This window comes from Babylonia areolata, chromosome 4, assembly GCF_041734735.1.
Source record: "Babylonia areolata isolate BAREFJ2019XMU chromosome 4, ASM4173473v1, whole genome shotgun sequence".
Taxonomy (NCBI): domain Eukaryota; kingdom Metazoa; phylum Mollusca; class Gastropoda; order Neogastropoda; family Buccinidae; genus Babylonia; species Babylonia areolata.
This window is the reverse complement of record NC_134879.1, coordinates 58,226,310-58,240,185: the sequence shown is the minus strand read 5'-3', so window position 1 is coordinate 58,240,185 and position 13,876 is coordinate 58,226,310. Positions and strand designations below refer to the sequence as shown.

At 43.1% G+C, this 13,876-nt stretch overlaps 1 protein-coding gene across 1 annotated transcript in view; it reads right to left on the bottom strand.

Annotated features, from left to right (window-relative positions):
• Window positions 1-13,876, bottom strand: part of LOC143281503 (tight junction-associated protein 1-like) — a 16,199-nt gene that overhangs the window by 2,191 nt on the left and 132 nt on the right. The window contains exons 2-5 of the mRNA XM_076586711.1: window positions 13,360-13,403; window positions 1,191-1,422; window positions 468-575; window positions 13-96 (exon numbers count right to left, since the gene is read on the bottom strand). Coding sequence (XP_076442826.1) covers window positions 13-96; window positions 468-575; window positions 1,191-1,422; window positions 13,360-13,403 — 468 coding nt within the window. The remainder of the gene's footprint in view (window positions 1-12; window positions 97-467; window positions 576-1,190; window positions 1,423-13,359; window positions 13,404-13,876) is intronic.

Here is a 13,876-nt window from a genome sequence, read left to right as displayed (position 1 = left end):
GTCAAAACTTACCGCAGTTAATCTCTGACCCACAAAACTGGAAGGTTTGCACTGTAGCATCTGCACTGCCATGTTACAGTCACTCCTGTATTTTTCCTGCAACCAAACATACGTAATTCTGAGGAAAACCTATACACTGACATCTATTGCCAGTCCTTATTTAAATAAAACTATTAAATAACATGTGGGAATAAAAAGGGTTTTCACTCCAATCTTTGTGCTAACATTTAGTTTAAATGTTTCGAAACATATCTCTGAAATAAAATCAAAGATGTTTTATGAATTAATAATCCAAGAGCTGAAACAAATTATCTGAAACATTTTGATCCGTTATTTAAATTAATAATCAAACTTAATAGTTTAATTATCAAACACTCACAATCCCTATTTTATAATCCATCAAAGTAACTGAACTGCAAAGACTCTTCACAGACACACGAAGAAACAGTCGCAGTTGTCCAGCTTACATTTTCTTCCTCCAGCTCTGTGACGTAGACTCTGGTGTCTTGAAGTCTGGTGGTCAGGTCATCCACTTGGCCCTGAAGGGCTGCCTTCTCTGCTTCTGTCGATGACACCTGAACAACATAGTTCTTACCTCATTTAAAAGTTGTTTTCTTCTTATTCACAAAAATTGCATGTCTTTTTTAAGGCCATTAAGTCTTTGATAATTATCTGAGTTAGAAAATTTAATTTTGGCTTACTTGACAAAAAACAACTTTTTTTCTGTTGGTGATCTTAACTAAGTAAGCTCAGCAACAATATGCTCTACCTGAATTCAAAAGGTAAATAATTATTAAACAACAACAAATAAATAACATTAAAAAAAAAACAACAACCACAGAATCCCCATAAATACTGATTAAAGAAAATGACCAAAAAACTGAAACTGATTCCTAAATCAAAATCATCTAAGAAGCAGATGATAATTCGTTCAAGGGGCAAAAGCTGGCACTAGAAATATTGTGGGCTCTAACAAGTATGCATGCACGCTCTTTAGTATGCAAGTAGTACACACACGCACAATATATTAACAAATATGATAATAAAGTCAATAAAAAACAAACAAACAAAAAAAAACCCACAAAAAAACCAAACCAAAACAAACACATGCACAGCATACTGAATAAATACAAGATCATATTGACACACACACACCCCCCCCCCCCTCCCCCCTCAATGAATCCACTGACCAAGCGAAGCAGCTTGTCCTCCAGATTGTTGTTGAGCTTCTGCATCTTCTTGTGGCTGTCCATCAGGCGGTCGTAGCGCTCCCGCAGCCTCACCAGCTCCTCGCGGGTCTTGGTCAGCTCCAGGTCCATCAGCTGCCGCCCCTCCATCAGCTCCAGCTCCACCTGACCCAGGCTCTGCTGACTGCGCTGCAGCTGGCTGTGCAAGGCCTCGATCTGCTCGTGCAGGTCCAAGCTGAAACACACATACACGCGCACATGCAATGCTCAATACTTTATTTATCTCCAATACGAGAAATTTAATCAATCTGTATTGTAAAACTACATTAACAATGCACAAAAATCACAGTCAGTCAATCATCAAGGTAGTCTTTTGGGAATTGAGGATGATGATGCGTCTGTGCCCTCATCAGTAGACATCATCAGTGGACATGAATGTGACCAAGGATCCCACATTCCAAAGCGCACATGCGGTTGCAGGTAAGACATGGAACGCCAGCATGCAAGGCAGTAGTAGACACAGCTCTGTATCTGATTGCCACCAGTCTCAATCACCATAATCAAGGTTGTCTCTCGAGAACTGAGGATGATGATGTGTTCATACCATCATCAGTAGACATCATACGTGGACATGCATGTGACTAAGGAGCCCAGAGTCCAAAGCACACATGTGTTTGCAGGTGGGGCATGGAATGCTAACAGCCTGTCTGAGCAGGTCCAAGCTGCACACATGGCACTGTGTGCTGGTCACAAGGTGGTCATAATAAAAATGACCCAAGCTGACACACGAAGGAAAGATAGGAAATGATCAGTAGAAAAGCATAACATGGAAATATATTCAAGTTGCGATATGGAAAGGTTAGAACTATAGAAGGAAAAGAGAGAGAGAGAAAAAAAAAGGCTGCAGAAGAAAGAGAAAGTTAACATGGGATCCACAAGGGGACAAGTTTACACTGCTCTTTTTCTCGGCCAGCTGGAGTTCTTAGCTCCACCTTGACTGCATTGGCATTTCTATTTGGACAGAACAGCCAACAGCTGTACAGACTGCATTTGTAAGGCAAAGTAAATCAGGTAATTAAAAATAACATAACATATATTAGCATGTGACTTAGGTAAGGTGATACTACTAATGAAAAAAACCCACACTGGCATTCAAAAGTGACACAGCAAACTAATAACATAAACATAGAATATTTATGAGCCTTCAAATATGATCATAATAAAGTGAGATATTTGCATACAAACTAAGTTAAGATGTCATTGCCAATAAAAGTCACATTGGCTTATGAATGAAAAATGGTTATACAAAAAACACATACCGGCATATAAAATAATACAAGATGGCAATAAAAGTGACAGCACACACAAGTACAATAATAATAACTATAAAAGTAGCAATGCCATACAATGAAGATGGCAACAAAAGCAAGACACTGGCCTGCAAAGGTGTGATGATGATGACAATGATATCAACAAAAGTAAAAATGATAATCACTTAATCTGCCCCAGGCAAACCTTACCAAGCTAAACTGACTGCAACGGCCACACTACTAGTACTTTCTTACTGCCACAGGTAGCGATGATTATGACAATGATGACAATAACAGTCATCAGTGTATATCTTAGTGTTCATCATGACCACAAACATTATTGTTGTACATGTCTAAATCTATGTCTTGAGCTTGAGAAAAACAACTTTCTGTAGCATTTATGAAAGTAGCACAATAGGCTAAAACAACAACATTACACACAAGCTATGCAAATATTGTGACCCCTGAAAGAAAACTGAAAAAGTGAAATGATTTTAGTATACATATCTACTGTGTCCAGCATAAAAGCCATTATTCACGGTCAAATATAAATAAAATATATTAGAAGGAAACAAAGAAACCTGCCCACTCTCATGTGCATGTACAACAACACACACACACACACACATGTACACATGCATGTATACAGTTTCATGTGCATTTGAACGAACATGCACACATTTCTGTTTACACTACACACTTTCATACTGAAAATAGTATGTCACAATGATAAGAAAGAAAATACATTTAATCTTTTCCAATAAACACCAAGTCATGTGATATAAAAGTAATATTAAATAGCTGTCATCCCCCCCACCCCCCTGGTAAAAAATTAATTTCCATACAGCCTGATCCAATATGTCTATTTTAGTGTGGTGGATGAGATGGAAAAGATGCTAGTCAGGAAATGTGTTATGAAAGTTTCACAGCCCATGTGCAAGTTACGCAGAGACCAAACAACTAGGGATGGAGAAAAAGAGAGAATAGGAGAGAGAGAGAGAGAGAGAGAGAGAGAGAGAGAGAGAGAGAGAGAGAGAGAGAGAGAGAGAGAGAGAGAGAGAGAGAGAGAGAGATTTAGGCAAGTAGCAGGACAGAGTTTAGGAAAGCAGAAAAAAACACCCCAAAGACCCAAATGACAACTGAGTAACAGAAGCCATTTCAAAGGGCCAAGCAAACCCACAGTACAGTGCAATGAATGAAAACAAGCTTTGCATACAGACATTTGCATGAAGCAGTGGTCTAGTGGTGATGTGCCAGACTAGGAAGTCAGTGTCCATGGGCTTGAGATGCATGCACGAACCAGGATTTTCACTCCCCCTACCCCCCAACCTCTTCCACTAGAACTTGAGAGTTGTGTAGTGGTGTGGTCTGGGTGCTAGTCATTGAGATGAGATGATAAATGGAGGTCCTGTGTGCAGCATGCACTTGACTCAGCACAAGTAACACAACCTGGGGACATAAAAGGGTTGTCCTTGCCAAAATTCTGTAGAAAAATCCACACTGGTTGTAGAACAAATACACTTTCAGACAGAAGAAAAAAAGAAAAAAAGAAGAAGAAAAAAGGGCGATGCTGCAGTATGGTGATTTGCTCTGCCTGGGGAGAGCAGCCAAAATTTCACACAGAGAAATATGCTGTGACAAAAGTAATACAAGAGATTTTCCAACTGTACAGCAGTAACTGAGGTAGCAGATGCTGACAGCTAACAAATGTTCTCACACTGAAATTTAATGAAAAGCAAACTCTGGCAGAAATCTGATTTACACATTTTTTTTTTAAATATGGAAAACATATCCTGAATCTGCTACTAAGATGAGAACAATGGCAAGTTGTTTGGGGGGACTTCAGTTCAGTCTCTGCCTATGCTAAAAATTAAAAGCCCAGCTCATTCACCTTCCCTATCATTTTCTCCCAGCCACTCCCGCTAAGTGGCCTGCAAACCACACACATGCAGCGCCTGGTCTCTGGGTGGCATGAACCCCGTAACACTCACACACACAGTGTATGTCACTCATGTGTCAAGCCACAGTTTTCTGCAAATGGCTGCTATGACCATTAGGTAATTAGCAAGCTTTTCGTTTGTTTTTGTCTGTACCAGAATTTATACCTTTTACTTGTAATAGCCATGACTGCACTGGCACAAGTTAATCATATTTTGCTTTCAGAGCGATAGGACACAAAAGATAATACTACAAAATTTAGTTCGCCGCATAAGTTTGTGATTTGATCATAAATCACATGGCAATCAAGTCAAAACGTGAGGAACTGTTCAGTTTTTTTCACAAATCAAAGAGTGGCACTTGCAACCAGTGCAGGACATGTTCAGTCCTTAATTCCCACTCACTCTGAACACAATTATTTCTTGTTCACCTCATTACAATGTTCACTCATCCAGCTGCTAAATGCAGTCAGATATAACATTGAGCACTAACAGCTAATAAAGAGATCAGTGCATGCAAAATCAAACACCTTTCTCAATAACTGTGGAAGTGTATCAGGCAAGAGGCACGACATACCTATACTGATGTTAAAGCAAAGGAAAGGGGAGAGGGTTGGGGTGTGGAGGGCAGGAGCTATGTACTGGCTAATTCTAGCACTCTGGCCATCTCTGTGGCAATGTGCACACTGAACTAAGTGGCAAGGTTTTAGTGGAAAGCCAACCACCCAATAGAACTTGCAGCATTTTCTTTTTTTCACCAGCTAAATGTCCCATTTCACAGTCTGTTCACCCAAAGCAAAAGGGCTGCAGCAAGTTTGTGCAAGTGCACTTTAAAAGGTATCGCCTGGCTGTGTTGTCAGCCGCATAATCACACTGCATTTGCAACAACGGCCCATGCTGGGTCTTCACATCTGTCAGGATTGGGCTTTCAATCAGAGGGACCTGGGCTTCAATCCTGGTCACTGCATCTTGTTGGTTAAGGATGGATATATTTTTTCATCTTCCAGGTCAACAGACGGTATGCATATATATGACACTGCTAGTCTTCTGGATGTGATGATTAACTGAGGTCTTATTCATAGCATGCACCGATGCCCTGTTCACAGCATGCACTTCATACACTGTCAAAGAACCCTCAGAAATGAGGAAGTTGCCACAGGCCAAAGTCTGTTAAAAAAAAAAAAAAAAAAAAGAAAGGAAAGAAAAAAAAAGAGAAGTAAATATACACACATGTATATACACATGAAAAATGGGAAATAAAAATGTGGTGCTGGATTACATCAATATGCTTGCTCTCCCCAGGGAAAGAATGGATTACATCAATATGCTTGCTCTCCCCAGGGAAAGAATGGATTACATCAATATGCTTGCTCTCCCCAGGGAAAGAATGGATTACATCAATATGCTTGCTCTCCCCAGGGAAAGAAGCCTGAATTTCACACTAAGAAATCTGCTGTGGCTGAAGTGTACAACACAACACCACAAGCAGATGTAAACGAAATAATCAGTCTCTTGAGGTCCTGGGATCTGCTCCTTGTAGAGTTAGTTCACTGAGGTAAGCACCATAAATGGTAAAATATAAAGATAAAAACAAAAGCAGCCCTTTCATGTCTTCAAAATTTGTGGTTATAATTTTGCAAATTTTCACTATCTATATACATAAATATATCTTTTTCTAATATATCCGCATGCATTACTCACCTCTTTCTATTCAGGATAAAAGCAAAACAGCAGCAAATTAAGATCAGCCCCAGAATGCGCCCCACAATATTTTCTTCAAACATCTAAAAACTACAAAACATTCAAGGTCTGCCCCCATTACTCACATCTGACTGCTGCTAGGACGGTCTAGTTACTGAAATGTTCAGGAAACGTAATCATTTCTTTCTGAAGAAAATAGGACATTTGATGAGAGGGAAAAGAAAGAAAGAAAAGAGAAAAAAGACAAAGAAAAGAAAAACCACCACCAAAACCACTGTGAGGCTGGCAGAGCAGCTCAAAACTAGGCATCAACATCAAGACATTCCTGAACAACAATACTGTCAAACATAAATCTGAAATCTTCACCAAGATATTTACTTCTCATTCAGTTTGCTGAATACAATAATCCTATCCATGATTTTTACAAGTAGACTGAATTATACCACTACCAGGAATATTGTTTGGGCCGGGACACATCCTATAAAAAGGCTCGATGATCAAGAGGAGATCAAATGTCCTGTCATTTCATAATACACAAGGCAGTTAATGTATGATCAATACTGCATTAGAGTAGCCACATCAATACCTGTCTTTTATTTTATTTTTTTTATGCACAGGTCCCTTTTTCTGTCTCAGCGACAGCAGCTGACACTGCCATACACTGAGATACATGTCCCTGCCTACTTGTTTACTACTTTCTGTGTTCAGTCACATACATGTATCAATAGGCCTTTATGTGCGTCACCTTTTTTTGCCATGCTGTGTATAATCAGCCATACTGTTTTCAGGGGTGTGTATGATGGGAATGCTTATGTTTCTACAGCCTACCAAACTCTGACATGAATTACAGGATATCTAATATGAGGATTTAAAAGAAAAAAAAATCTTCAGCATGCCTTTGCAAATGAGGTTCAGGTACCAGCAGGTTTGCACAACTGTTGACCTGGGAGATGGGAAACATCTCCACCATCACCCCACCAGGTATGATGAATGGGGTTCAAAACCAGGGCACTCAGATTGAAAGTCCAGTGCTTTAACCACTCGGTTGTTGAACCGGGCCTTCATGAACACCAGCCCTACGTTTTTTTTAATAACTGGTCATGAACATTACAGTGTTCATCCAGTTCAGAATGATTAGATGACTAATTCAAATTTCTCCAACAATGCAAATTCTTGCAATTCTGAAGAACACAACATTCTTACTATCTTAGCTCTTCCCCCCCCCCCCCTTTTCCCCCCCATTACTGTTAGTTGTTTGCTCTGGACTTAATTACCACAGGGGTCAAACCTGTATTAAAATAATTAAAAAAAATAACCCCAACAAATAAACAAAAGAGCAAAACAAAACAAACAAACCGGTATTAGAACATCAAAAAGCAAAAAGGTTCCTGTATTTATGACCAGTTGATATCTGCAAAGGTAAGTCTCCACTAATGTTGAAGGTGACTTGGCCACATCATGTTTGCTACCTGCCATGCCATAGCTGTTAATGAAAAAAAACCATACCAGCTAAAGTTATCTCAACAAATATCAAGTTTCAAGAGGAGAAAAAAACAAAACAAAAATGACAGGAACACACACACTTTAATATGGACATTCTTTAATTAGTAAGTTTATATATCCAAAATAGGAATTGTAAGCACCATTGCCATGGTTTGCTCACTCTAAATATTGGAAACAAATGAAGAAACACATTAAAGCACAGGATTCAATTTCAGATTACAATGCAAATCCTTTAAAAAGCTTCTGAATCAATATTCCACAAGGCAAAATCCAAACAAACAAACAAACAAAAAACACAACAAATAATCACAGTTCACAGTTCTACCTCCAAGCACTGGTTTCTTATGAAACACACAGTGCACACACTGCTTCAACCATTCTCAAGCAACAGGTGTCCACTAGTTTGCTGTGCACAGACCTTTAAGCTATCAGACACACACTCCATAACATTTGTCACCACCCCTACGATAAACTTCCAAAAAAATCAATAGACTGACGTATGTCCTTGTGAGGACTGAGGCTGATTATGGGATTGGCACATCAGCGATGGGACCCACCGTGCACTTGCCCAGATGTGGCCTTTAGAATGATTTTAAAGGTTTTTTTTTTTTCTCCATTTGGTCCTATTCTGTATATTCATGACAGCTGATGCTCTGTCCAAACCATTGTACATGTACAATATAAGACTTCCAACGCTGCAAAATGATAACCATGAGAATTGAAATGACATAACTTGACAAAAACAGAGGGTGAGGAGGACGGTTTTGGAAGGTGGCTGGGGTGTGCCGCTAGAACACAGCTTTGGAACACCAAAAAACAAACTGGACACAGTTATGTCCCTTGTACACAGCAAGAGAGATGGACGAAAAAGACCATGATGGAAGAGTAAAAGAAAGAGAAAAGAAAGAAAGAACCTGATGAATGGAAGGAAGAAGTGGACAAAAAGAAAGGGAAGACTGAAGTGACAGACAGAGGGAGCATAACTCAGAAAGATCTTTTTGGGAGGGTTTAGAAGTGACAGACAGACGGAACATAACTCAGAAAGATCTTTTTGGGGGGGTTTACAAGTGACAGACAGACGGAGCATAACTCAGAAAGATCTTTTTGGGAGGGTTTAGAAGTGACAGACACAGGGAGCATAACTCAGAAAGATCTTTTTGGGAGGGTTTACAAGTGACAGACAGACGGAGCATAACTCAGAAAGATCTTTTTGGGGAGGGTTTAGAAGTGACAGACAGACGGAGCATAACTCAGAAAGATCTTTTTGGGAGGGTTTAGAAGTGACAGACAGAGGGAGCATAACTCAGAAAGATCTTTTTGGGAGGGTTTAGAAGTGACAGACAGACGGAACATAACTCAGAAAGATCTTTTTGGGAGGGTTTACAAGTGACAGACAGAGGGAGCATAACTCAGAAAGATCTTTTTGGGAGGGTTTACAAGTGACAGACAGAGGGAGCATAACTCAGAAAGATCTTTTTGGGGAGGGTTTACAAGTGACAGACAGACGGAACATAACTCAGAAAGATCTTTTTGGGAGGGTTTACAAGTGACAGACAGAGGGAGCATAACTCAGAAAGATCTTTTTGGGGAGGGTTTATAAGTGCAGCTTGGAAGAAGAAAATTAGATTTGCTCCTCCATCGACTCCCTCCCCAACCTTCCCCCTAACACACACACACACACACACATGCTCCTCCATCGACTCCCTCCCCAACCTTCCCCCTAACACACACACACACACACATGTTCCTCCATCACCTCCCTCCCCAACCTTCCCCCTAACACACACACACACACACATGTTCCTCCATCGACTCCCTCTCCAACCTTCCCCCTAACACACACACACACATGTTCCTCCATCGACTCCCTCCCAAACCTTCCCCCTAACACACACACACATGTTCCTCCATCGACTCCCTCCCCAACCTTCCCCCTAACACACACACACACACATGCTCCTCCATCGACTCCCTCCCCAACCTTCCCCCTAACACACACACACACACACATGTTCCTCCATCGACTCCCTCCCCAACCTTCCCCCTAACACACACACACACACACATGTTCCTCCATCGACTCCCTCCCCAACCTTCCCCCTAACACACACACACACACACATGTTCCTCCATCGACTCCCTCCCCAACCTTCCCCCTAACACACACACACACACACACATGTTCCTCCATCGACTCCCTCCCCAACCTTCCCCCTAACACACACACATTCCTCCATCGACTCCCTCCCCAACCTTCCCCCTAACACACACACATGTTCCTCCATCGACTCCCTCCCCAACCTTCCCCCTAACACATACACACACACACATGTTCCTCCATCGACTCCCTCCCCAACCTTCCCCCTAACACATACACACACACACATGTTCCTCCATCGACTCCCTCCCCAACCTTCCCCCTAACACACACACACACACATGTTCCTCCATCGACTCCCTCCCCAACCTTCCCCCTAACACACACACACACACATATTCCTCCATCGACTCCCTCCCCAACCTTCCCCCTAACACACACACACACACACACATGTACCTCCATCGACTCCCTCCCCAACCTTCCCCCTAACACATACACACACACACGTTCCTCCATCGACTCCCTCCCAAACCTTCCCCCTAACACACACACACACACACACATGTTCCTCCATCGACTCCCTCCCCAACGTTCCCCCTAACATATATACACACACACATGTTCCTCCATCGACTCTCTCCCCAACCTTCCCCCTAACACACATACACACACATGTTCCTCCATCGACTCCCTCCCAAACCTTCCCCCTAACACACACACACACACACATGTTCCTCCCTCCCCAACCTTCCCCCTAACACACACACACACGTTCCTCCATCGACTCCCTCCCCAACCTTCCCCCTAACACACACACACACACACACACATGTTCCTCCATCGACTCCCTCCCCAACCTTCCCCCTAACACACACACACATCCATGTTCCTCCATCGACTCCCTCCCCAACCTTCCCCCTAACACACACACACACACATGTTCCTCCATCGACTCCCTCCCCAACCTTCCCCCTAACACACACACACATCCATGTTCCTCCATCGACTCCCTCCCCAACCTTCCCCCTAACACACACACACACACATGTTCCTCCATCGACTCCCTCCCCAACCTTCCCCCTAACACACACACACACACACACATGTTCCTCCATCGACTCCCTCCCCAACCTTCCCCCTAACACACACACACACACACACATGTTCCTCCATCGACTCCCTCCCCAACCTTCCCCCTAACACACACACACACACATGTTCCTCCATCGACTCCCTCCCAAACCTTCCCCCTAACACACACACACACACACACATGTTCCTCCATCGACTCCCTCCCCAACCTTCCCCCTAACATATATACACACACACATGTTCCTCCATCGACTCTCTCCCCAACCTTCCCCCTAACACACATACACACACATGTTCCTCCATCGACTCCCTCCCAAACCTTCCCCCTAACACACACACACACACACACACGCATGTTCCTCCCTCCCCAACCTTCCCCCTAACACACACACACACACACACACATGTTCCTCCATCGACTCCCTCCCCAACCTTCCCCCTAACACACACACACACACACACATGTTCCTCCCTCCCCAACCTTCCCCCTAACACACACACACACGTTCCTCCATCGACTCCCTCCCCAACCTTCCCCCTAACACACACACACACACACACACATGTTCCTCCATCGACTCCCTCCCCAACCTTCCCCCTAACACACACACACATCCATGTTCCTCCATCGACTCCCTCCCCAACCTTCCCCCTAACACACACACACACACATGTTCCTCCATCGACTCCCTCCCCAACCTTCCCCCTAACACACACACACATCCATGTTCCTCCATCGACTCCCTCCCCAACCTTCCCCCTAACACACACACACACACATGTTCCTCCATCGACTCCCTCCCCAACCTTCCCCCTAACACACACACACACACACACATGTTCCTCCATCGACTCCCTCCCCAACCTTCCCCCTAACACACACACACACACACACATGTTCCTCCATCGACTCCCTCCCCAACCTTCCCCCTAACACACACACACACACACATGTTCCTCCATCGACTCCCTCCCAAACCTTCCCCCTAACACACACACACACACACACATGTTCCTCCATCGACTCCCTCCCCAACCTTCCCCCTAACATATATACACACACACATGTTCCTCCATCGACTCTCTCCCCAACCTTCCCCCTAACACACACACACACACATGTTCCTCCATCGACTCTCTCCCCAACCTTCCCCCTAACACACATACACACACATGTTCCTCCATCGACTCCCTCCCAAACCTTCCCCCTAACACACACACACACACACACACGCATGTTCCTCCCTCCCCAACCTTCCCCCTAACACACACACACACACACACACATGTTCCTCCATCGACTCCCTCCCCAACCTTCCCCCTAACACACACACACACACACACATGTTCCTCCATCGACTCCCTCCCCAACCTTCCCCCTAACACACACACACATCCATGTTCCTCCATCGACTCCCTCCCCAACCTTCCCCCTAACACACACACACACACACATGTTCCTCCATCGACTCCCTCCCCAACCTTCCCCCTAACACACACACACACACACATGTTCCTCCATCGACTCCCTCCCCAACCTTCCCCCTAACACACACACACACACACACATGTTCCTCCATCGACTCCCTCCCCAACCTTCCCCCTAACACACACACACACACATGTTCCTCCATCGACTCCCTCCCCAACCTTCCCCCTAACACACACACACACACACACACACATGTTCCTCCATCGACTCCCTCCCCAACCTTCCCCCTAACACACACACACACACATGTTCCTCCATCGACTCCCTCCCCAACCTTCCCCCTAACACACACACACACACACATGTTCCTCCATCGACTCCCTCCCCAACCTTCCCCCTAACACACACACACACACACATGTTCCTCCATCGACTCCCTTCCCAACCTTCCCCCTAACACACACACACACACACACATGTTCCTCCATCGACTCCCTCCCCAACCTTCCCCCTAACACACACACACACACATGTTCCTCCATCGACTCCCTCCCCAACCTTCCCCCTAACACACACACACACACACACACACATCCACATGCTATTAAGGGGAACCTAATTATTTCACCATTTCTGACTTGACTGTGACCTGATTTATTCTAACAGTACAGCTGCTTTTGAGACTACATTTTTTGTTTTGTTTTTTTTAAATCTTTTTTGTTTTGGCTCGTTTGTTTATTTTCCCCCAAAAAAAAATATTAAAAAATGTTGAGAGGTAAGCCCTGATTAAAGAGCACTGAATGGAACAGTACAAACACATTTCATACTTACTTTGAAAAAAAAAAGTTTTCATAAAAGTACTTTTTTTAATTACTATTAGTATTAGTGTATCATACGAACTAAAAAAACAAACATTTTTTATTCTGTGTCACGAAGGCAATCTATCAAGACAAAATGCGCAAACTATTTCATGAAAAAACAAAACCATCCTAGGAATATAAAATTCATCCACTTGATCATGCATAACAAATTTTGCATCGTAAAAAAAAAAAAAAAAAAAAAAAAAAATCGTCGAGCAAATTTCTGAATCACTTACTTGGAAGAGATTACAGCATCTTTGTGGCAAACACATCCACAGTCCTGAAACAAAATTACTGTCACTAATCGCTTGATTCACAGTGATAAAGTATTGCACAAAATGACACTGTGTGTGTGTTTGTGTGTGTGTGCGTGCGTGCGCGCATACATGTATGTACACAGATTTTCATCAAGTTTACACCACAAAAAGTTACACTACACATGCCTTTTAACAGGTAAATCCTGCATATGTCATAAGAACAGTGGCAAAGGTGTCTTCAATTCATTAAAAAAAAGAAAGAAAAAAGGGACAGACAGATAAAACGAAAGAAGTGAGATGGGGTGGGGATAATAGTTGAAAGATGAGATGATCAATACACAATGTACCGGTACACAGGACCTATCCCCCTTACACTCCAGAGGATTCAACTCGAAAGCAATACATGTACACATATGGAGACACACCAGATGTATGGACATTTCATTTCAACCAACATTATTTTACCTGTGTACTGTAAAGCACAGATAAAGCTGGT